At 38.9% G+C, this 26,803-nt stretch overlaps 1 protein-coding gene across 1 annotated transcript in view; it reads right to left on the bottom strand.

Moving 5' to 3' along the window:
- LOC124797903 (eukaryotic translation initiation factor 2-alpha kinase 1-like) overlaps positions 1–26,430 on the bottom strand; it is a 153,263-nt gene extending 126,833 nt beyond the window's left edge. Inside the window, exons 1-3 of the mRNA XM_047261022.1 lie at positions 26,400–26,430; positions 25,932–26,317; positions 2,986–3,087 (exon numbers count right to left, since the gene is read on the bottom strand). Coding sequence (XP_047116978.1) covers positions 2,986–3,067 — 82 coding nt within the window. The 5' untranslated portion in view covers positions 3,068–3,087; positions 25,932–26,317; positions 26,400–26,430. The remainder of the gene's footprint in view (positions 1–2,985; positions 3,088–25,931; positions 26,318–26,399) is intronic.
- Positions 26,431–26,803: the final 373 nt, after the last annotated feature.

Below are 26,803 nucleotides of genomic sequence, written 5' to 3'. Positions count from 1 at the left end.
GTCAACAAGGGTGACATCACGCCAAGCCTCTAATTGGAGAAGCAGGAGATCTTGAAAGATTGTGCAATATTTAAAACCTCTTCTAACACAGGGTTCCACTGGCACACCTCCTTATCTTGGATCAAACAACTGATTGCGCCTCCGACCATACTGTCCGCATAAGACTCCTGACACTTACGAAATGAGGTTGTGAAGCTCAGCTGCACAAGCTCGATACAATTCCTGCAGCTGTTTGCGGCATCAGTGGGATTTAACACTTTCAGTGACCACATGGTCAGTAGAAAGGAGTGAAATAAAGATAACTTGCAATGATCAGGATATCACAGAAGCAAACCACGTGAAGTTCTTAGGCCTAAATCTTGACAAAAATTTAAATTGGAAGGTACACATAGATTACTTAGCAAATCAACTGAACAACTTAGCATTTGCAATGTGTATTTTGTCAGGTGCCACAAACATAGATACCAGAAAGATAGTTTATCACTGCTACTTTGAGTCAGTTATTCGTTATGGCATAATCTTCTGGGGAAATTCAGCAAATGTCACTAGGCTCCTAGTATTACAAAAGAAAGTAATTAGAAACATGTGTGTTGCAAAAAAACGGGAATCCTGTCGACCACTGTTAAAAAATTTAAAAGTACTATCTATCCCCTCACTTTACATATATGAGATGGTGGTGTTCCTATATAGAAATCAACATACACTAGACAATTTCCGTTTTGACCACAACTACAGCACTCGCCACAGAGATAACTTCAAACTTCCAACACATCGTTTAAAACTTTATGCCCAAACGCCAGAGTATATGGGGTTAAAAATTTTCAATAAAATAAAAGGCAGTAATATATTTAAAATGGAGATTGGTTCACTGAAAAGATTGCTCTTTACTCTCCTGGTGGAAAAGTGTTATTATTCTGTCGATGAATTCATTGAGGACAGCTTCACAATCTGAACACAGGGATTGTAATACATTTATTATTTTATGTACATGTGTAGCTGTAACTTAGAAATGTAAAATATAATGTAAACTTTTGTAGTTCTCTTAAAAAAGTGAAAAAAGTTTCTTTTGTAAACCTTGACATGTCTCCTGTACATCAAATCAAATGATTTGAAAATTGTATGTAATGAGATGAATAAACCACATAACATAACATAACATAACATGGATATGGTTGTGGTGAAAGGAGAACAGTAAATTACACATATCATCAAAAGAAAGTAAAGCTGATTCTTGAAGAGGAGCTAACTGGCACAGTTATTGATACATAAGAGGGGGGTACTCACAGTAAAAAATGAACCTTAGAGCCCTCTGTGTCAATCACCCACAAAGCCATGAATTGTTGAAGAAGATGACAGGTGCGATGAGAGACAACAATCATAAGCTGTTCTAAAAAAATGTGAAAGGAGGCAGGTGCACAAGTGACTGTGGATTCATCATAAGGGAAGAACAGCAGCAAATGAACAGCCGTCAGCTCAGTCTGGGTCAAAGTAGCCAACAACTGTTCTAACATGGCCATATGCACCTGCTGTAGTTGCAGAAGTAACCTGACTAAAGCCTACATGAAAGAGTCAAATGGCAGAAAAACCAGAATCCAAAACACACAAAAATTCGATCCTCGACATCACCACTTGTACTCTAAATAGGAACACAAGGAAACAAATGGCCATAAAATCAGACACAATTTAATGGGTCATGGAGTGATATCCACAAGAATAATGTGAAGTACAAGGGTCGTTCATAAGTAATGGCCCACATTTATTTTCCTCAAAACACATTTACTGTTAAAGAGTCAGAATTTGGTGACATACATATCAACATGTCTTGTTCATGTCCTATTTTTCTACATAGTCTCCATCACGTTCTATGCCCATATGCCAACGTTGTGAAGAGCATGTATTCCGTGCTGGTAAAAGCTCTTTCCAGCGCAAAGTGGTACACCAAACTTTTGTCCCCCGTTGCGATCAGTAACAGAAAGGCCTCTTCATCGGTCTCAGAATGCTCCAACAATTCAGATGAAATGGCCTTTCTTTGAATCTTATGGTCCACTGTGAGCACCTCTTTGAATACCCGAGAGTCTCGATCATTGCAGACACACTCCCAATGCTGACCGACAACTGTAGAGCCAATTATCGAGTTGTGATGCGCCAATCGGCATGAATAATGCATCCGTACAATTCAGCATGTCTGGAGCAGAGGCCGTGACAGGACATCCCGAACATGGCTGATCAAGGAGTTGTTTTTCTGCATTTCCTGAGGCTGTCACTTTGTTTACCCATCGCACAACTGTACTCCTATCAGCTGCAGCAGCACCATACACTGCACACAAACGTTTTTAGCTATTCACCACAGTTTCCTTTTTTGCCCACAAGAATTCAATAACAGCACACTGCTTGTAATGTGAGTTGTATGTAGACACCATTTTGATGTTGTACTATGGCTCTGCCATCTGCCAGAATGGTTAAACTTCACAGAACAAACATTAAATATGAAGCACCACCAACGAAGTTTGTCTATGTGTCTTAATGGCTTTTTAAAAAAATGTGGGGCCTTACTTATTGAACAACATCCGTACTTTACACGTCTCAAACACATTTAAGAATGATTGGCTCAGAGGTCTGTGCATGCCCTTACAAAGATGCTATTCATGTCAGGTGTCACTGGTGTAGTGCTGCGTGCACCAAGCAATGCTGCTGATGACGGTCAGTGGTCAGACTATCCTAGTGTTGGCAGGCATTACACTTGCCATAGAGGGCCGAAAGGTGCAGTAACCAACAGGTTACTACATACAGAACTCATTTCCCAAGAATGGTAAAAACTTTTTGGCCCTGGAGGAATTGCCAGATATCTAAAGATTCATTACATATTTCTTTGTTTATGTATAGTTCTTAATTCACTGGAAGTTTTGTTAGTGCTGGTAGTGTTACTCACTTATTATGAGTATTACTTAATATTAGATAACATAACACAATAGTAAAAGCTCATACCATCATCAAAATTCGTGACTGTTTGTAAAGATGGCAAGACATCATCCTCATCATCTCCCTGCTGATGTGATCCTGCATCCATATTGGAACATTTGCTATATCCTTTAAAAAATAACAACAGACCATAAACAAGCTTGCAACACTGTTAAATTATACATTAATATTTCAATATAATAACCCGAAACTTCAAACAGGCAATATGTATAGCACACACACAATGTGAGATTGGAAGAACTGTGCAGTTATTGTTGAGTGGTTATAATTGTATCTCTACATCTACATGATCACTCTGCAGTTCACACTACATTGTTCAGCAGAGACTATTTAACGAACATTCCACTACTGAACAGCAGTCAGTGTTGCAGTTATAAAGTGAAGTAACTGCTGCCTCATCCGTATAAGGAAAAGCACTTAACATACATTACCATTACCTCTGAGAGTTATGCTAATATTACATTCGTTTATCACATACATATTGTTTCTTCCTCTTGCATTATTTAAACAAGGATGTAAATAATTCTATGTACAAATTCGTGTCATGCCGTACAGTACTCACAAGAAACAAGGACAAATTGTTCATAGATACTGACAACTGAAAAAAAAAATTTAAAAAATCACAAAAAGTATATGGTTGACTGCTTACAGTCTACTGGAAACATGCTAACACTTTCTGTCTAGTACACAGAAGCCAGGAAATCACACAAGGTGTTAAGAGAAATACAACAATGTACTAACAGCTAGAATAAAAACAGGTCTCCTCCTCTCCAAAAAGAACTTAGAAAATGTTATAAATCCCAGTATTTGTCCTTGGTAGCAAATGCTCATCAGAGATAAGGATACTGTCTGGAGTGCCCATGAGAACCGATAAGGAGTGCTCGTGTTCCTTCTATGCCAGGCTATAATTAAAGTGCAGTTACTCACAGAGGGTCCAGAGTGGGCTGTAATTACCACATGGCAGCAAAACTTGGTAGATATTCTAATGCATTAATGCAGAACTGATTTATGCTGAAAAAAGAATTAGTTCCAATTTCAGCCACCAGGTGCAAATCTGGGACTATGAATGCAAGAAAGATGTACAGAAATGTTTCCACATGTAAGGGATTAGAAACGGGATGTGGGCAGGAAAGGTCAGACATGTGAGGCAGGTGTAATATTGATTTTCGTATTAACTGGTGCTTACACAATTTGTTCAGTATGAGCACTGGGTACATCAACGAGATGCTGCGTCCATAAAATTACATGATAAACATTTGCTTGCAGCAGTTCTGGTGGAATCCGAGCAATGTGTTCCCGTATACTGGCCTTCAGATCGGGTAGAGACCAAACATGTCCCTGGTAAACACAATCTCTTAGATATTCCCAGAGCCAAAAGTCACATGCACTCAGATCAGGTGATCTTGCAAGGCCATGTATCTGGACAATGTATGGATGTAAAACATTCATGGAAGGTTGCATTAAGCAGATCTTTCACTGGGTGAGTGACATGAAGCGTTGCAGAAAAACAGTGGTTTCCACACAGTTATTTTCTTCCAAAGCAAGAATCATACACTGTACAAGGAGATATCAATGACAAGCAGACATTGAAGAATCACGTCATGGTACACCTCACAGGTCCTCTGGGTGTATTCTCTTCAAAAAAGAACAAACCGAGAATAAAGGGGCAGGTGAATCCACACCACACAGCCACTTACAGTGAGTGCAGTGGCTCTTTGTGCACAACACACGGTTTAACACTATCCCAAATCCAGCAGTTCTGTGTATTCATTGCACCCTGTAGTGCAGAATGTGCCTCATCACTACATAGAATATTGTTTGGTCACAGGTCTTCAACTTCAATCTGTGACAGAAACCCAAAAGCAAATTCAGAACATTTCTGCAGATCACTAGGTCCCATTTGCTGCACAGTCTGGGTCTTTTACAGGTACCATTGTAAAATAGACAGCAAATTTTTCCGTACTGTTGACCATGGGATGGACAACTCTCAGAGCACCAGCACTACCCAAGGCACATGCTGCATGGTAATTTACAGAAACAACAGCCTCATCAATAATTTCCACTAGCATAGGATGCATTCCTCTTCCAGGTGTCACTCTGAGCTTATCCGCATTTTCAAATTACATTAATACGTTCTTTAAACCATTTAAATGTATCAGGCATCTCCCCAGACCTTTCAGTCACTGATACTCTCTCAAAGCTGCTGTTCACAAAAAACAGTTTCACTAAAATCTCACAGTCTATCTTCTCAATCACCATACTCTTCACTCATGTAATGGCTTGCCAAATGACAACATGGATGTCATACAATCATACAAACAGTGCACAGCACCAGATTTGTCCTTGGTAGCCAGAACTGGAACTAATTTGTTTTCAAGCATAGAACTGTTCCACATCAACGCATTAGCATATCTATCATGTTTCTGTGAATAGGTGCACTTCAATTATAATCACCCAGTACATAAATTATCTGCCAGGTAGGGTGAGAATAAATCTGTGATTGTTAGCTGATGACACTGTAATATACAGGAAATTATTGTCACTGAGTGGCTGCAGAAGGGTATAGGATGACTTAAGACAGAATTTCTATTTGTTGTGGTGAATGGAAACTTGTCCCAAATGGGGAAAAATGTAAGTTATTCAGACAAGTGGGGAAAACAATCACGTGACGTTCAGATACAGTCTTGGTGGCATGCTGCTTGACACAGCCATGTAGATTAAATATCTATGTGTAATTAAGCGAAGTGATATCAAATGGAACAAGCACATAAAGACAGTAGTAGTGAAGGCAAATGGTCGACCTTGGTGTATTGTGAGAATCTTAGGAAAGTGTAGCTCATCTATAAAGGTGACTGTGCAACCCATTCTTTAATACTATTCATGTGTTTGGGATCCCATACGCGATTGTTACAGAGGTGCTAGATGAATTCAAATGGGAATATGTGGAGGGAAGACAACATTCTTTTTGTAAAAAACACAGAGAAAATTGAGAGAATATGCACTTACAACTGTTTGTAGAATGATTCTACTGCCACCAATGTACATTTTGTATAAGGACTGTCAAGACAAGATATGAGAAATAGGGCTCATATGGAGGCATACAGACAATCATTTTTCCCTTACGCCATTTGTGAGTGGAACAGAAAATGGAACAACTAACAATGATATGAGGTACCCTCCTTCCTACAGGGACAGTATGTATGTAAATGTAGATTAAACCTTTCAGGTACTGACTGGGATACTCTGATTAGAGCACAAGAATAAAATATAGATTCATGTGACATTGTACTAAACACCTTATCTGACTGAGCAGTCAGTTAAGAAATGACTCTTGATAACAAACTTGAATCTCATGACGACAAACAAACCCAAAATATTAGAGAGATGTAGAAGAGGGCATCAACGATTATAATGCTGACTAAAAGTATTAAAAAGAATGTTAAGAAAGGCAGAAAAACATTTATACTTTGCAAGTTCAAGAAGAAATAGGCTGATGGCTGCTTGGGCAGTTAGCATCAAATTTTCATCTCCAAGACTAAAAATGTGGAGTATCAATGGTTAAAATTCAACAGTGTTGTATGTGTCAAGTGAGCTTATTCATAACAGGAATGGCCCACCATGGCTCAATAACCATATCTGAAAGGTGCTGTGAAAGCAAGGAGAGCTCCACCACACATTTAAATGAGCCAAAGCTTCTTGTACAAACAAAAGTTGAATAAAGCCTATGTAAAGCCACTAAACAGGTCAAAGTCATCAATCCAGTTGCTTTGTGAGTACACTGGCACCAAACAGAGCAAATGCTAAAAATCACCATTTTCAGAGTTAAACCATGCCTTGTTATCTAAAAAGAATATTAGTAAAATGACAAAAGTGAGTATAGGGGGCGGCGGCTGTCAAAGTAGGGAAAGGTCCAGCTGGTGTTTTCCCAGGGCTGACAACAAGGGCTCGAGATACACATTCCAGTCCCACTCACCATGCTCTTTTCTGTAGTCAGCAAGACACAGTGTCCAGTATTCAATAATAATAATAATAATAATAATAATGACCTTTTTTTTACAATTACAAAGTCTAAGACATGATGTTCAAAGATCTAAGAGTGGGGGAATGCTTGAAAGATTCTGAAACATTCATAACTTACGTTGGTTTCAGGACCAAGCACAACTAGTAGTCTCAGAAAGGGGGAGAGGGGCAGCTATTTCAGGGCAAGAGATGCTCCCCCTATGCTTGTCCCAGAGATAGTAAAACACTGTAAATACCGCTATATTTTAGAACAAAAATCAATCACTCTCTTAATAAACTGTATGACCTAATATACTGCTCACACATCACCTGTGGGCACAGAAGGTAGTAAGTCGCTCTACTCTAGTTTTCATACTAATTCAGTTATACTGGTACACTAGACAAAAATGTGAGCTACTGTTGGGACAGGGACAGCACCATAACCACACTAGAAAGGGTCCACTTGCTGTCAGATGAAGCTGAGGCCGAGGGTGAGAATGAGCCTAGTGGGGCCATTATGCAATGAACAAAGAACCATTGGTTCTTTCTGAGAAGTTCAGAAGGTGTATCATCCTGCAAGAAAGGATCCCTTGATTGTTTGTAGTTTATTTAGGAGGGCAACTGATTTTCAATCTTTCAAAATTACATGCCTCAATTCACCTCGCACAATCACTTCTAGTACTCCTTTGGCGCTGGCTTATTGGTCAACTGATCAGCAAGTTTCTATCCTCAAAATTCTGTTTGACTTGGAATCCATGTGAAAGTTGTTAATGTCAAAAAGTAGAACTTGAATACTTGATACTAGTGAATAACATTGGTCTATCAATTAACAACTAGTCATTGAAGTGCTGGATACTAGGAACTATGTATGTTTACGTGCAAATGTAAGGGCTCTTGTGATGGCTATAAATTCAGCCACGAGTGTGTTCGGCAATGAGTTTTAATCCTGACCCTCTATGTATATATGAACAGAACCTACTTTTAACCCATCTTCATGGTTGGTTTCTGAGTTAGAGTATTTGTGTTGGACAGAGCTAAACACCAAAAGTTGAAGGAATATCCAATTCCTTTGATTCTCTGATCAGATCCACTCAATATTGAGGGCAGTTACACACTGTGTGATAGCTTGTACAAGAGCTCTGTACATAGAGCCCAAAGTAGGGAGCCAAAGTTCCAAATAGTGTTAGTGCGTATCACCATCGATTACCTGTTTTAAGGCTGCGTTTATGCTGCTACCTCACTGCTCACTTGCATGGCCTAGTGATGATGAAACAAGTTCACTGAGTCTTACCGGCCCATTTAAACTTCACCATCGCTGCTGGTCCCACTGCTCACTACAGTCCTTGTCAGGCGAAGATATCAAACCTGTTTATATTTCGCACTGTGACCATCGTTGCATGCCCTGAAACTTGAGCTGTGACTGGCTACTTCAAGGTCACTCCAACAGTGCCATGCTCAACTCTGCTAGCAATGTGAGCATAATTACTCCTGGCAAGCATAGAGGCTGCAGCATAAATGCAACAAGGCTCCCAGCAAGCAGTGAGGTGTCATGTGCCAACTGCGAGGCTGCAGCATAAATGTACCCTATAGTGATTTATGAAGACACTAAACCCTTGAGTATTAAACAAGACCAGACTGGACAAGACACAACCAGATTATTAAACAAGACCAAATTGGGGAGGTTGTTATTGCATAATTTGTTATGAAATGTTGCGGTCAAATGCACAATGGTGGGATATCTGATTCAGCTCGCAAACACAGTGCCAATAGCATTACTGATCCATATTCTAAGCCTTGGTAGCCCATACAGACCAAAACTGGGGTGTTGTAGAAACATGCGACAAATGAGTGGTTTGCTACCCAGCAGATGTTACAGAAGAAATGGGAAGCATTCAGTTTTGTGATATAACTAGTCTTTAGCTGATGTATATGTTAATAAGTTATCAGATAGGAGCCTATGAAGTGGGATTTTTATATTATTTCAACTACTTGATTACAGAGGTAAAGTTCCGCATGTGGCTGTATTGCCTTGAATCAGTGAAAGTACTCAGCACGAGTTTAATTGGCGGAACATTAGTATACATTCACAGGTGTCCTCCAAGCTGGGGGAGGGGTACATTTGGTCCCTTCTGGAATCTGCGTACAGGCTTCTTAAAGATAACTGTCAGGAAATGCTGTGACTTTAGCAGCCTCTATATACCTTTGATTTCCTTAGTTGTCTTTCTTGTTCGTGGGAAATTGTGATGATTCCTTGATGTGGCGACAGTTTTTCCACTGTTCTGCAATCAAGCAGGATGTCAGTCTTTACAGAACCATGCTAAGTTCGTGTCTTCAATCTTTTCCTTATCACTTCCTCATTCAGCCCTTATTGTGCTGCAGAAAGTAGTCAGTCCAACCCTTGGCATGCTGATCAAGTCATCAGTATCCAGAACATCATAAAATAGCAGCAGTTAACATGCATATGATTCATCCTAAATTCACATGACACTCTCCCTCTTTGCAAGACAAAAGAATCACAAAAGTAATATAACATGTGCCTGTGCATGAAGACAACCTGTGATGGCTTGCTGACAATTTCTTCTCCTACAAACAAATCCATGGTAAAGCCACAAGCACCTACATGGGACCATCCTATGCCAACATATTCATGGACCATCTAGAGGAATCCTTCCTAGTCACAGAAAATTCTAAAAGCCTCATCTATTTCAGATTCACTGATTACACTTGCATGACCTGGACCAAGAGTGAGATCATACTATCCACACTCCTCCAGAAACTCAACACTATCTCCCCTATATGCTCCACCTGGTCCTCCTCAACCAAATAAGCAACCTTCTTCAAAGTTAACCTTCATCTGAAGCATGTTGACTTCACTATCGTGTAATAAATGATGATAGGTCACATGTATTGGAGCGTGAGGTGAGCACTCAAGGTTTCGTCAGTGGTGGCCGATCCATTGCATCATCAATACCTCCATCCTACAACCTTCATCTCAAAGCATGGCACCATCAGTACCTCCATCCTAACAACTACCAAAAATACCTCCGTTTCAATAACTGCCACCCATTCCACACCAATAATCAATTTTATACACACTAACCACTCACACTATCTGATCGAAAGACTCCAAACACCCCTACGTAAAACAGACTTGACCGCTAGATATCACGAGAGACAGACCCGCAAGTGTAAAAGAAGTTGGGGAGCACTGTGTAGTCATTAGAGAAGGAGTACCAGCAGAATGGGTCAGCCAGGAGAGCTCAGTGACTTTGAAAGTGAACTAGTTGTTGGATGTCACCTGAGTAACAAATCCATCAGGGACATATTACCCTTTCTTCGGCTGCCCAAACCAGCTGTTGGTGTTGTGACTGTGAAGTGGAAATGCGAAGGAAAAACAATAGCTAAACCTAGACCAGGCAGATCTCATATAGTGACGGACAGGGATCATCAAGCATTGTGGAGAGTGATCGTAAAAAAATCACATGAAATCAGCAGAAGGAATCACTCGTGTGTTCCACAGTGCTACCAGCAGTCCAGCTAGTACAATGACTGTGCTTAGGGAGTTAAAAAAAAATGAGGTACTATGGTCGATCAGCTCCTCATAAGCAGCACATTTCTGTAGTACAGCTCCTCATAAGCAGCACATTTCTGTAGTAAATGCTAAGTAACGCTTGAGGTGGTGTAAAGAGTGATGCCACTTGACAGTTGATGAATTGAAACAGTTGATTTGGACTGATTAATCATGTTTTATCCTGTGGCCTTGGAAGGGCTTACGTTTGACAAATGCCTGGAGAACATTACTAGCCGTTACGTATAGCGCCAAAAGTGAAGTATGGAGGAGGCGATGTTACATTATGGAGGCATTTTTTGTGGTTAGGGTGTTGTTTCCTTCTAGCACTTAAGAAAATTATAAACACAGAAGTATATGAACACTTTTTACAGTATTGTGTACTGTGTACACTAGAGGAACAAATCAGGGATGATGATTGTTTTTATCAGCATGACACCACATCCTGTCACAAAGCAGCATATGTGAGGCAATGGTTTCTGGACAGTAAATTTCTTTAAACTGACTGGTTTGCCCAAGAATCCCAACCTGAGCTCAATGTGGTACACTTCTGGGGTGAGTTACATCGACTTGGCTCCTGATTAAGAATGGGCTGCCACAGTTCCACAGGAATCCAGATACTTCACTGAAAGTGTCCCCAGCAAAGTTCAAGCCATCATAAAGAATATGGTGGACACACTCCATATTAATGCCCACTAACAGGTGTCCACATGCTTTCGATCAAATAATGCATGGTCATCACATCTGCCATGATAATCAGTCCCTCTCCAAATATAGCAAAGTCACTCTAGGTGAGCCTTCACAGACTGAAAATTACCCTTCTCGCCTTGTCCAGAAACAGATCTCTAGCACTGTCTTCCAGACACCTACCACCCCCCAACTTACCTTCACTGTCACTCAGCACCATCCAAGACTGGAATATCTGAATCATACATTCCACCAGGGTTTCAACCACCTCTTGTATGAGAAATATCCTTCCTGCTATTCTGACACCCTTTCCTGCTTATTCTCTAGATTCACACATGCCCTCTGTCCCCCCACTACACTTACATAGTTCTTTCCCCTTCCTTGCTTCTACCTTCTTTTCTCTCCCCCCCCCCCCCCCCCCCCCACACACACACCCAACACTGTCTCACTACTATGCTTCACCTACCAACCCACCGTCCTGTTCCTGCACACTACAAATGCAGTATCTTCCCCTAGCCCTACCCTTCAACCCCTTCCCCTTTCCATCTCAGGCCTCTTCTGAACCCCCACTACCTGCCCCAACTGGGATCACAGTTCACTGCAGTCAGGCCAAAGTGTCCGGAGATGACAGTAGATGCATTTCTGTGTTAGGCGTATGTGAATGTTTGTACGTGTTTCTACCTCTGAAGGAGGACTCTTGTCTGATTCATTACATTATCTAACAGTCTAGACTTTCTGCTGCTGGCCGCCTTCCCTATGTGGCTATCCATTTTGTATTGATCATACATCTAAATGACATGGAAGAGAAATTTTAGTGCCTTTGAAGCACATGGCAATGCTATACTGTAGTTGCTTACATCTATTCTCAATCTGTGAACCAACTGCATGAATAAAAAAAATTTTAAAAATTTAAATTCTGCACTAGAAACAAATAATGTGACATTTCAAGATCAAAATTCTCTAGGAATTGGGAGCTTCTCTATGGTGTGCAAACACAGAAATACATGCAGACAAAGTCACAAATTCAGCAGTCCACTTGGTATGGCTGCACAGTACTGTGACAAACTGGAGAGATAAGAATTGTCTTATTCAGTCCTAGACTATTAAAACCTACCAACCAACTACAATGTGAATTTTCCACATTCATCTAGAGGTACTGGCCACCGGCCATAATTTCTCTACACAAGCCAAAAATTGCACCTTCCAGAACACATTTTGTTTAGTTTTAGTTATGCCAGCAAACACTTAAAAAACAGAATGTGTGGTGGTAATGCAATAACTCCATTAACATGATCAGACTTGAAGTTCTGTAAACAAATAATATGTTGTAGATGGCATCAGTGTTGAATAAGACTATTTTTTTGAAGTTTATTCCTTGTTTCAAAACTTCAGGGAGGGGGGGGGGGGGGGGGGGGGGGGAGAAGTGTATTTATGTGGCATTTTTTGTTTATTTTGCTGATACACGACAGGATTTTCTCAATCACTCTGACTTTTTTTTTTCCATTTCGGATTTTCAGTCTTCTGTTTAAGCTAATATTAAGGGAATATGAACAAATATTTTTGTGAATATTTCCAGGTTTATTTAAAAATCTGTTGGATGTCTTGGATTTAATTGTATGAGGATGTAATTTCCGAAGCTGAATCAAAAAAGTGTGATCTATATTCATTTTAATAACATATACACACGTACCTTGGGCCACTGAAATATACTTAGAAATATTAAGTCATTTGAGATAAAAAAGTTTTGTGTATTCAGATTTAGTTCTTGGGGCACCACATGTTTTCACATTCATGAAATCAGCTATATCAAAACTGGAAAGTACCTTCTATCGCTCTTCTACCCCATACATACATCAACCCCCCCCCCCCCCCCCCCTCCAACCTGTTGCATCCCCAGAACACAACTTATTCCCTAACACAGTACTCATGCACTTAGATGTGGTACATACATTTAATATTTGTTTTTCGCCCATTTCATTTAAACATTAATTTTATACTGTAAAAACAAACTTTTTAATAATCTATGATTTTTCCATCCCCTGCAGTGAAAAACTATTAGACATAGATAAAAAATGAATAGGAGCTTCTTTTGTAGGCAATTTAATGCACTTTAATTTTGTCCCAGGAAACATTTTTATTAGAAGCTGCAGTTTTTTAGCTATTCATAAAAAAAAAATCAAAAAGTGACTTTTCAATGCCCCACCATCCCAATACCCATGTCCCATCGGTCATGATTTTTAGTATGTTGCTCATTGAACTCCCTCTACCAGTGTGTAAAAATTTGCGACTACACGAACTTTTTTTCCCCAGCTGACTTCTTTTGTTCTTCATTGACTGTGGTATGCATAAAGACTAAAAGGCACCCCAAAAACCTCCAACATACAGTGTTGAATGTAAGTAGTGGTGAAAAGTAGTTTCTTACATATTTTGCAGGACAACTAGATCTTCAGGGACAAAAGCCTTTTGGATTGTGATCTCCAAATGTTTCAAATGGTATACCTGCTCCAGCACTGTATATAAGCCATTCCTTAGGCTGACTGGCCCATAGTTATTAGTGAAGTGTGATGTTTTCTCTGGTTTCAAAATAGGGATGATTATTTTCCTATTAATGGGACAAAAATTCAGCTCCATGCCAAATACAGTTAAATGTTGTGAGACTGTGTCTTATTATCATTGCTCAGGTGCTGGGTTTCGTCATGTTCTGGTTCAGCGATGAGGTTGGGACTAAAACACCATGGAAACCCATTAACTAAAGCATAAATGAAATGGTTCTCGGTTGTGTCTACCAAAAGTAGATTGCAATTACATTCAGTATGTTGAATGAGTAATTGCTGACTGGTCTTTGGTATCTTCTGCTGGCTGTTGGTTCAACAATATTAACTGTGCTGTGTGGGGCCCAATATGGAGGACTTCCCATTCTGGCACTTGACAAAAAGGGTTGTGCCTATACTTGATGGCCCAAATACTATGCTGAGTGCACTGTAAAAGCTCATCGACATGTTCAAGATGTCCAAGTTGACACAAAAGCACATCCACGATGTTTAAACAAGTGACGGCTTGCTAACAATTTTGGGACTGGAGGTGGGGATTGCAGTTGCACATCTGTGTTGGCAGCACACCGGTGTTGTCTTCTGCAGCAACAGTCTCAAATTTGAACAGCATGATTTTATAAAAGAATACAGGTGACATACAGTTAAAGCTGTGTGCTCAATCTTGCTACTTTCTCCCTATATTAAAATCAGTTCCTGTGTCACGAATAATTATGTATTCATTATTGCTGTTAAAAACTAACAGAAGTTAGATTCGAAAGTTTGAAAATAATAACAAACATTTTCCTCGCCTGAAAGATACTCACGCTTTGCCATCAGGATTCAAACTGCCATAGCTTCTAATGTAGTATTGAAGTTACATTAATTGTCATTAGGATTCAAACTTCCTTAGCTTCTAATGTAGTACTGAAAGTACTTGCTTGCTGCAGGTATCTCAGCACACCAGCTTGCAGTCTACTCCTGACTCATTCAGTATTGACATTTTCTGTAATAAGTGTGATAGCTTCTGAGAGTTGGATGTTGGTTTTCAAATACTCTCGCTTCTTGTAACACAAAGTAATCCAGAAGGTGGATAGCCATCCATTTTAGGAGCTTGGCCAGACAAAGAAAATATCCATTACAATTTCACTGGATTATTACCTTGTGTGGGCACACGAGCATCGGTTACTTTGCTATTTCTTTATGTTCAGTCTGTTAGTGAGGTACTGTGCCTACATTCATGGGCCGTTTCAGACCAGATAACATCTGCTGGGTTGAAGCTATCAGATCTGTTTCACCTTCAGTTTGTTCTTGTCTTATGGACCTTGTGAGGATTTTCCCCAATTCAGTTTCTGGACGGCGAAGGAGAAAGTGATCTGCCACAAGGAGGCTGTGATTAAGACTATGATACTGACTCCACAAGCAGATGATAATTTTTCTACCTGTCCCCAACTAGATTGCAATTCCATCTGCTGGTTGTTTGTTTCAATATGTTGAGTAAGTGACTGGTCTGCGGTATCTTCTGCTGGCTTTTGGCGCACCAATATTATCTGTGCTGTGTGGGGCACAATATGGGTGAATTCCCAATATGGCACTTGGTAAAGAGAGAAGTGCCTAAGCTTGCTGATCTAGATACTGTGATGAGTGCATTGTACATGCTCATCGAGGTGTTCAAGATGACCAAGTCAATACAAAAGCACGTCCACAGTGTTTAAATGAGTGACGGCTTGTTAACAATTATGGGACTGGAGGTGGGAACCGCAGTTATACATCTGTGTTGGCAGCATACTAGTGTTGTCTTCTGCAGCAACAGTCTCAAATCTGAACAGCTTGATTTTATAAAAGAATACCGGTGACATACGGTTAAAACTGTGTGCTCAATTTTGCTACTTTCTCCCTATTTATTTAAATCAGTTCCTGCATCATGAATAATTATGTATCCATTATTGTAGTTAAAAATGCACAGAAGTTAAGATTCAAAAGTTTGAAAATACTAACAAGCACTTTCTTTGCCTAAAACATATTCGTACTTTGTTTATACAATGTTTTATGTTACATACCGCTAAGCAACTTGTTTAAATTATTCTACGTGGGCATGCGCGCACGTGTGGGCACATGCATGCATTCGTGTGTGTGCACTTCTGTTAACTGACTGCATTGTCATTCAGTGTCACATTATGGCATTCAATGATTTTATTATTTGTCTCTATTGTGTTTCATTACATGCCACAATGTTCAAGTGTTTCCAAATTAATTTGAATATAACCTGGAAGGGAATTCTTTCACGTTTCATTGTGTCCAGTAAACTGATGTTCTCCCTAATGATTGGTAAGCTGATCTTTGCCACAATCAATCCAGTTCCACTTAAAATTGAATTACAGGTATACTAAGCAGTGAGATAAACTTCAAAGCCTGTTACTCCCCAGCAGAATATATTTTGTACACACACTTATGGTGCTGTCATGTTGTCGTAGGCTGAACTCTGTATTGTATGTGCTAGGAGTTGTTCTGCTTCAAGCCATTTGCTGATACCTGGTTGTCGGTTTGCTGTATGATGGGAAGAGGACACCAGTGAGAAATTCCTAGTCAGTGGTTGTCAATCTGGTCTCTACCACCCACTAGTGGGCACATTCCAGCTTTCATGGGGGGGGGGGGGGGGGGGGAGCAGTAGGTGGTAGGGGTTTTAAAAACATTTTCATAAACCTTTAACAAAGTATTTGGTAAGTAATTGTTGTTATATGCTTTTCCCTGTTGCAACTCTGCTTTATAAATTTTGTAAAGTAAAGGTATTTCCTTATTTTCTTAATTGCCATTACTGAGGAATTGGTGGGCATTTCGAGAATTTTGCTGCTAACAGTTACAAAAGTGGGCGGCAGGTAAAAAAGATTGTCTAACCCCAGTCTATGTGATGCCAGATGAATCTGGTATTACATAAGTTCCATACGAGGACTTGAGTTCCCCGATACAGGTGTCTGATGTCTTCTTCCTCCGGCAGTTTGTCTATTTAATACTATGGCTAGACCAAGGTGTTGGCAAAATTGTATGTCTTGCAGTCTTTCTATCAGCTCAAGTTTTTGTTACTGTATTGGCAAAGTTTTATTAGCAAACTGACAGTGTGTAATCATTTGCACTTTTCCTGGAATCATTAATTATCAAGTGTTTTATTTATTTATTTTTTTTCTTTTTCTCAACGCATGGCATATTGATGAATGGAACAACTGTTGTTCTTGACAAGTTAATGCATGCTGTGGATTGTTCACACATAATTGGGGGGAAAGTTTGTCTTCTTTAGTTCCGACAAAGGGTATCGCTCTAGTTCATAGGAAGAATGTGCACCCAAAGCTCATACACTTGAAACATGTCACGGGTGGGAGTGTTACTGTTTAATGTTGTATAACCTCAACCTCCTCTGATTGAAGGGTGTGTGCTAGAGGCCCAGATATCTACTTTCTGCCAGACTCTTCTGGATGTGGCAATCAATTAGAAATCAATTGAATAGGAATGTGACACACGGGCACTGCAGCTGATGAGTTTGTGCAGTAGAAGATGGCAAAGGAGTGGATTGGGAGGGAAGCAGGATAGAAGAAAGTGAGTCTTTTCAGTGGAGGGTACGGGTGCAGTCTACCTGCTGAACTGCAACCATTGTATGTATGTGACAATGTCTCAAAGCATTGCCTCCTTAGCTGTTGCAACTGCTAATTCTTATTTCTGCCTTCTATCCTCAAGTGCAAAGAGGTATGAAATTCATATAGCACGTTAAGTCTTGGGCACTCATTTAGGAAAAGTACTATAGCTGTAGAAATATTATGCAAATGGCTGAGAAACATTATAACGTATTTTATTTCAGAATGAGGTAAGTTAAAGCAGTCTTTTTTGGAAAGTTCTATCCTTAACTTAGACACCTTCTTCATCTAAGTATGTAGTTATACATACAGATGGTGCTACCTTGAATTTTAGGCTATTAGTGCAGAAGCAGAATGAAAACTAATTTATATTTCTTACAAACAGAGATTAAGATATGGTATTATGTAATGTCACATTGTGTTAGTCTATTATTGTGAGACTCATAAACTGTGGAATTTTATTCAAAGAGTGATCATTTTTTATAGATGAATCAACATTTTTTTTTTTTTTTACAGAAAAATCACACTAGGCCTGCTATATATGTGCCATCTAGTTCTTTAATCCCGGTGGGTGCTTCACCCACTGTGCACATGGAACTAGGTTATGATGATCTCGAAACTGTACCCCTTTGGGGACACATTATATTTAATAATGTTAAGGGCATAGTCATGTGAAGATTTTTCCATGTGCTCTGACAACCATTAATACCAAACTCCAAACAATGAAGGAATTTAATGACTCACGTGTTGTATTTCTAAAGAATTTTTCCCCCCTGAATGATATGTGGACAGCACAGAAGAAGATGCACAACACCTTTACTTTATACCTGCAGCCTGAGTTTGCTGAGCACCTCCATAAATGATCCCGCGACAAAACACACCACTTTCTGTTAGGTCTTTTCTGTCTCATCTATGAATCCTACTTGCTACGAGTCCCAGAATGATGAACAATACTCAAGAATTGGTGAACAAGTGTTTTGGAAGCCATTGCATTTGTGGATATACTACATTTCCTTCCATTGATACTCAGTGTGACATCTACTTTGTGTTATGTGGTAATTCAACTTTAGTTCACTCGAATTGGTTATTTCTAGGTATTTTACGGAGATTACAGTTTCAAACTACCTGTCATCAACAGCTTAATCAAACAGTAGTGGAACTCTTTGTCTATTTATGTACAGTACATTGCATTTACTTATGTTCCTGGTTCACTGGTAGTACCTGCAAGGATCGTTGGTGCTCTGCTGGTCTTCCTGCATTTTGCTAGTCTTCTGGCATTAAAACCTCTCTGTAGGTAACAATATCATCTATGAATAGCCTGATGGATCCTCCAACGTTATCCACTAGATCATTAATATAAATTGTAAATAGTAATGGTCCTGTAACAACATCTTGGTGCACTCCCAAAATTACCTTTACATTTATCAGTTTTGTTCCATTATGCACAACATGTTGAGTTCCATCTGCAAGGAAGTCCTGTATTCAATCAAAAATCTGGGCCAATACTCTAAGGTGTATTCTGTTCACTAAATGACTCTGTGGAACTGTACCAATTGGCTTCTGAATGTCAGGGAACATGGTAGCAACCTAAGCACCTTCATCTGCAGCGCTCTGGATCTCTTAAGATTAACAGCGCAAGTTGAGTTTTGGAAGCCTGTGTTTGTGGAATCTACACCGATATTTATGGAGATTTTTGTCCTCCAAAAATGTTATACCACACAAGCATAAAACATGCTCCTTAACTTTATAATCAATGGACATCAGCAACAATTTGGGCCTATAATTATCCACGTCTATCTGGTAACGCTTATTGAAATTGGGACTGACTTGCAGTGTTTCTAATTGCTCGTTACACTTCGTTGTAGCGGTGACCTATGATAAATTACTGCTAGAAGGGGACCAATTTCTTTTGGATAATATTTGTAGAACCTCACAGGTATCTCATCCCATCCTGTTGCTTTACAACGTAGAGCAGTTTTAGTTGACTTGCTACCCTGCAATCACTTATCTCAATATCTGGCATTTCGGCATTCATTCGACAATTAAAAAGAGGAACCTTATCTTCTTCCACGAATTTCGAACTGAATTTATTATTTTGGACTTTTTCTGTTGTTCAGTGCCACTCATTGAATGGATGATTTCAGACAATGTACTGATTTTATGTAAGACCAAAAGTTATTAGGATTTTTTGTCAGATTGTTCGGCAAAATTTTATTTTGAAATTTATTTCACCCTCCCAATACATTCATTCAAGTTTTGATCATACAATGTAAGCTTTCACGGCCGGTATTATCTTAACTTAAAACTTCCGGGCTGATAGGCCGTGCTCTAAGTATAAACTCTCCCCTAACGTTTCGTCTCCGACTGCGGGAGACATCCTCGGAGGTACAGCGGCGAACTGCGAAGAGAACTCGAGGAAGCACTGATTATATAGGCAGTACAGTGGAGCCCTCTGTACTGCCTATATAATCAGCACTTCCTCGAGTTCTCTTCACAGTTTGGCGCTGTACCTCTGAGGATGTCCCCCGCAGTCGGAGACGAAATGTCAGGGGAGAGTTTTATACTTCGACCACAGCCTATCAGCCCAGAAGTTTTAAGTGAAGACATTCAAGTTTTGTTTGTCTACCGGACTTTAACTTAAATTGGAGAAGTTCTTTGGTTTTACAGCAACTTAATAACGCAGCTGTTAAACTACAGAGGTTTTTTTCCATCCCTCACAATACTGTTCCCCACACACCCATCTAAGATATATTCTACAATGCTTTTCAGATTTACCTATTTGTACATCATGGTTTCGTCCTCTGAGCTGAATACTTTAAGTTTACTACTTAGGTACTCCGCAATTTCTACACTGTCATTTTTGCTAATCAAAAATATTTTCCTACTTTATTTAAACTTTTCTAGTAATACCTGTAGTTACTGATGCTAACACAGCTTTATCACTGTCCATACCCGCCTCAATGTAAATTGATTTGAAAAGTTTAGGGTACTAGTTAGTCATTGCTCTTGTGCATTGGTTCTGTAACTATCTATTGGGTGAAATTTTTAGACAAGCCATTGAAAAATAATCTCATACGAATCCCTTTCTCTGGTTCCAGTTTTAATTATACGATTTTCTTCCATTCTACAGTTGACCTTTACCCACAATCTCACATCCAGAATTCATAATAACCTCACTAGATACTACAGACATTATGGCAGCATGTATGCCCCCCCCCCCCCCCCAACACCATCACTACCAGTGCCTAGCCTGTTCTTGCTACTATATGTATTCCAATTGGAATCTGGAACTTTGCTGCTGTTTCAGACAACTTTCTGTTCCCAGTATTACACGAGTATCATTATAATAAACAAATTTTCGGATTACAAACAGCACAGAAACCAAATCAAGTATCTTGTTAAAGTAATTATAATATTAATGGTGACTTTTGCTGTTTCTTAGTTACTTCTTCATCTAGTTTTCCTGTGAAGTATGTTCACCAGAATCCTATCCTGTTAACTGGATGGAAAGATGAAATACAGAAATATTTTACGGAAACCCTTGTGCCAGAAGTTTCACCAGCATTTACCAGAGAAAAAAAAGGTGTGGTCATCCTGGTTATAAATATTTTTCAAATAAACTTGTGAAATTATGTCTTAGTTGAAAATCTCCATCCAGTCTAACGTTAAAGGACATCAACAGCTTACCAGACTTTAAAGACAACTGATGCCAGAAACTTCTACACCAGTCTATTTTCAGACAGACCTGTGCAAGACATTAATAGCTAAAAGAGTATCCTTGATTTTGATGCCAAGGCTCAAGACACAGCATTTGTCACCATCTTCAGGCTCAGTAATAAATATTTAAGTTTTTTTAGTAATTATGAAGAATTTGTTAGACTATGTATTTCTCTTATAGCAGTGCTAATCATAACTGCAAAGTTAAAAGATCTTTTATAATTTTTGCAATTTGTTAAGTTTCTCATTTCTCAGTTACATTAGTGTGTTGGCTGGCCTGTTGTTCCTCACAGCAGACCTAATATGCTAAGAATATCATTATTATTAATATTACTGGGTGGCTAAAAATATTATTACTGGGTAGCTAAAAAGTTTTGTGGGGAACAGACCTGGAGACAATGGAAGGTTTCAGATAGATTATATAACGGTACGACAGATTTCGGAAACACATTTTAAATTTTGAAACATTTCTGGGGGCAGATTCTGACTACAACTAATTGGTTTTGAACTGTAGATTAAAAATGAAGAAACTCCAAAAAGGTAGGAAATCAAGGAGATAAGACCTGAATAAACTGTAAGAACCACAGGTTGGTCAGAGTTTCAAAGCAAGCATTAGGGAATGACTGATAAGGACAGGAGATAGGATTACAGCAGAGGAAGAATGGGCAGCTTTGAGAGATGGAAGACTGAAGGCAGCAGAGGACAAATAGGTAAAAAGATGAGGCATAGTAGAAATTCTTGGGTAACACAAGAATTTAATTGATAAAAGGTGAAAATATAAAAATGCAGTAACTGAAACAGGTGAAAGGGAACACAAACCTCTAAAAAATGAATGCAAAATGTCTAAGCAGGAATGGCTAAGGGGACAAATGCAAGGATGTAGAAGCATATATCACTAGGGGAAAGATAAATGCTGCTTATAGGCCTTTGAAGGAAAGAGAACCACCTGTATGAACATTAAGAGTTCAGTAGAAAACTAGTGCTAAGCAGAGTAGGGAAAACTAAAAGATGGAAGCAGAATGTAGAGGGACTGTACAAGGGAGATGTACTTGACGGCAGTAACATAGAAATAGAGAAAGATGCAGATGAAGATGATATGGGAGATACAAAGAATTTGATAGAGTACTGGAAGATCTAAGTCAAACGAGGCCCTGGGAGTATACAACATTCTGTTAGAACTACTCATAGCCTTGGGAGAGCCATCTATGACAAAAGTCTTCCATCTGGTAAGCAAGAGGTATGAGACAGGCAAAACACCCACAGACTTCAAGAAGAATATAATAATACCATTTCCAAAGAAAGCAGGTGCTGACAGATGTGAAAATTAATGAACTATCAGTTTAATAAGTCATGACTGCAAAATATTAACACAAATTCTTAACAGAACAATGAAAAAACCAGTAGAAGCCGACCTTGGAGAAGATCAGTTTGGATTCCGGAGAAATGTAGGGACACACGAGTTAGTATTGACCCTTTGACTTCTCATTTTTTGCATTTGTAGAGTTAGATAAAGCTTTTGATAATGTTGATTGGAATATTCTCTTTCAAATTCTAAAGGTGGTAGGGGTAAAATACAGGGAGTGAAAGGCTATTTACAATTTGTATAGAAACCAGATGGCAGTTATAAGAGTTGAGGGGCATGAAAGGGAAACAGTGCTTGAGAAAGGAGTGCGACAGGGTTGTTGCCTATCTGCGATGTTATTCAATCTGTATATAGAGCAAGTAAAAAAAAAAAAAAAAAAAAAAAAAAATTTGGAGTAGGAATTAGAGTCTAGGGAGAAGAAGTCAGAACTACGAGGTTTGCCAATGATATTTTAATTCTGTTAGAGGGAGCAAAGGACTTGGAACAGCATTTGAGTGGAATGGACAGTGTCTTGCAAGAAAGATACAAGATGAACATCAACAAAAGCAAAACAAGGATAATGGAATGTAGTCAAATTATATAGTGTGATGCTGAGAAAATCGGATTAGGAATTGAGACAAAGTAGTAGATAAGTTTTGGTATTTGGGCAGCAAAATAACTGTGATGGCCCAAGTAAAAAGAATATAAAATGTAGACTGACAATGGCAATAAAAGCATTTCTGAAGAAGAGAAATTTCTTAACATTGAGAAGTCTTTTCTGAAAGTATTTGGATGGGGTGTAGTCATGTATGGAAGTGAAACATTGACGATAAACATTTTCGACAATAAGAGAAGAGAAGCTTTGGAAATGTGGTGCTACAGAATAATGCTTAAGATCAGATGGATAATCACATATCTAATGAGGAGGTACTTAACAGAATTGGGGAGCAAAACAATTTGCGACACAACCTGGCTAGAAGAAGGATCATGAGACATCAAGAGGTCACCAATTTATCAATTTATTACTGGAGGGAAATGTGGGGGCAGAGGGGGGGGGGGGGGCGGTCTACAGTGTAGAGGGAGACCAAGAGATGAATATAGTATGCAGATTCAAAAGGATGTAGGTTGCAGTATAGTTACTCTGAGATAGGCTTGCACAGGACAAAGTAACATGGGGAGCTGTATCAAACCAGTCTTCAAATTGAAGACCTCAACAAAATAGGCAAAGAATAGATTGATACTCATGGGAAAGATGACCCATTGAGCTGTAGGCCCAATGAAGACACACTTACATATTATAGCTTTTGAGCACAACCTTCTTCAGTGGAGAAAAAAGTGCACAAGCAAGTATATCTCACGCACAGGTCAAGGGAAGCGTCCAATTCCTGTAGATTTTTGTAAATTCTTTTTTGTGTTCGTCATTTTGTGTGTTTTAGGATCGTGTTTTGTTATATGTAGTTTGTCCCCACCCTAAAACCCTAATTTCCCCGTGGTTGTCCTGTTAATTTGATTGTAGTTTGGAGGGAGATATTGTTTTCTTTATATGTATTTTTGTGTTTGTTGCTCTGTGTATGTAGTGACATCATAGGTACCGTATTGGAGACGCTTAGAATAGCCATTCCGCCATATGACGACGTCATGGGTCAAAGCACGAGTGGAATCTGACTCTTCTGTAATCCCTCACACACACATGACCACTATCAATGGCAGCTCTGACCAGAATCCATAAGAGAATATCCACTAGAGGATAAAAATATGCAAGCTATAATAGACTACTCATTTATGTCTACCTAAATTTGGCAACTATTCTTAAGGCATTAGAATTGAATATAATTATTTCAAAATATCCACAATGTAATATTTCTCGTCTAAATTTTCACCAATAAGTACACCCAAAACTTTTAACTTGTTTTTCGTATGTCATGTCCTGTTGTAAATCTTTATGAACCATTTACTTTTATTTCTGGTTAAATGCCACCCAGTTTGTGCAAAAGATGGTAATAATTTCAAAAAAGATAATTCAGTTTACATTGCTAGACCAGATGACTCAGGGTGCGCACTTTTCAGCATTCTACTATCATATGTTACTGTGCAAATATACTATGTAATTACTTACCCTACTTGTAACATACAAGAACACAGATGTTTGTGATGACAAACTTGAAAAAATGTTTCTTGGTTTTGTTTGTAAACATAGTTAGCAAAAACTCCGAAATCTAAGACACACTTCACACAAGATATGTCGAAACTTTAAACTACACAAAATGTTAGGATTGGTACAATTAAGTAACATGGAAAAGATACAAAAAAATCTCAGTTGGCGATATTTTACATCTAAAACTTTATTACTTAGATGATAACTGTATGTACACAATCATTTCATTACAAAGGCACATCTGCATTGCTATATTTATTTAGTGTACACTACACAATAAACCAAAGCTAACAAATAGCTATGCATTTTGATGATTTAAACGTGGACAGCCGAATGATGAGTTGTGAATCTCAAACTGTGTAGCTGTCAACACAGCTTTATTGTGTACTGAAATTACTAAATTAAATGTAAAATTTACTTTATAATCACTATCTCTAGTAATTAAAATGGATAAGTTACAAAGTCCTTCTAAATCATAAACTGCATTAGCCAAATACATCGTTTGTGTACAGGAACTACAATTCAGTACATTATCTCTGCAAAAATTGTGGAAAGTGATTAAATAGTGATGGAGACTAACAAATTACACTGAATGTATAATCATGAATTGAACTCCATATATCATGGTCACACCTTTCTTGTGCATTAATGCACATACTATTAAGTACAAAGATGTTATTTCGTTTAAAATTGTCAATTTTCCCTATTTCTCAAGAACATGCGGGTGAAATTGAATTTTCTGTCTATTGCTTTCTCAGTGTGAAACATATGCTACACGTACATGTTCTTTCATAACTTCCACAATTTACCTAAATCGAAATACCATCGTTTCCGCCTTTTTTACAACTGTCCATAATGAATTAATATTGTATTCTGAATAATCAATAATTCTGCATATATTATCTCATCAAAAGTTTAATTCCGCATTCTTCGATGGGTTGGAATGAAACTGATAAGCAAACTTACCATGATGTCCACTGATTAAATCATTCCATGAACGAAAGAATACTAATGCTCTATGGAAGGAGAAAACAAAAACAAACATAGGCCTATTTGAAAACAAGTAGCAGTGTCTGGTCTTCAATTTCACGGGTTCAGGGTAGACTTTTGACAAAATGGAACAAATGTATTCTTCTTTGCAGTTATATTAAATAACAATTCAACGTATGAAACAAATCTGTGAATGAAAAACTCTATTTTCTTACTTAAAGCGTATGCTATTACAGAACTGGCCACTTATTTACTTCGAAACAAACTGACTTCTGTATGTCACAGAGACACTGAATCGAAAATACAGCTCTTCTATAATTTTTGTGCCTGATACTATACTCACAGCTGCAGCACCTGTGAAACTTTTTCTCCAACTTCAGCTTATCGGCTAACACAAATCACTTCTAACCAACAATACACAAAGGCAACCTGACAAGTCCATACTAGACCCTACATGCTTATACCGCACCGCACTCAAGCGTGCGCCGACCTGCCGCTAAATAACATCTCAGATAATTCTTACACAAACGTTGGAGCCGAATGGCCTCAGTGATAACTGGTCATGTATAGAAAATGCACCTGTTTATTTGTAACCGTCGGATGTAAGTGGTGGAGAGTGAATATTCGAGACTATCTATGACGCATGCAAGACGATTCTCGTTCGATATCAGCCCAACTCAAATTTTTCATCAATCAGGGCACTTGTTGCCAAATATTGCCACACTTTATCTGTAAAATGTGGAGAGGGAAATGTTTTAGCACCTCCTCATGACGCCAGTTCTACTTACAATTAAATGGGAGCTGTTTTTACCTCATACGGATCTTCAATCGTATTTCGTTCAGTCGCAGGTATTTCTACGTCTACGTCCGTACTCTGCAAACCTCTGTGAAGAGCATGGCAGAATATACTTTTCATTGAATTACTTACAGTGATTTTCTCCAGTTCCATTAACGACTGGAACGCAAGAATTATTTGTAAACCCTTCCTGTAATTAGTCTAATGACGTCCTCGTGATGCATACAGGAGCGATATGCAGCAGTTGAACTGCTTCGTGAATCGTGTGATGAAATACGTTCAAAGTGTGAAGTATGAGAGCACAAAGGCCAGTTCACACTGGCCATCATGTCACGTCATGTTCCGTCTCATCAAAACATTCCTCGATGCATTTCATATGGTGGAATCCACACCAGCTGTCTTGTCAAGCCATGGAATGT

This window comes from Schistocerca piceifrons, chromosome 5, assembly GCF_021461385.2.
Source record: "Schistocerca piceifrons isolate TAMUIC-IGC-003096 chromosome 5, iqSchPice1.1, whole genome shotgun sequence".
Lineage (NCBI taxonomy): Eukaryota > Metazoa > Arthropoda > Insecta > Orthoptera > Acrididae > Schistocerca > Schistocerca piceifrons.
The sequence above is the reverse complement of the archived record's forward strand: the minus strand, read 5'-3'. Positions and strand labels throughout refer to the sequence as shown.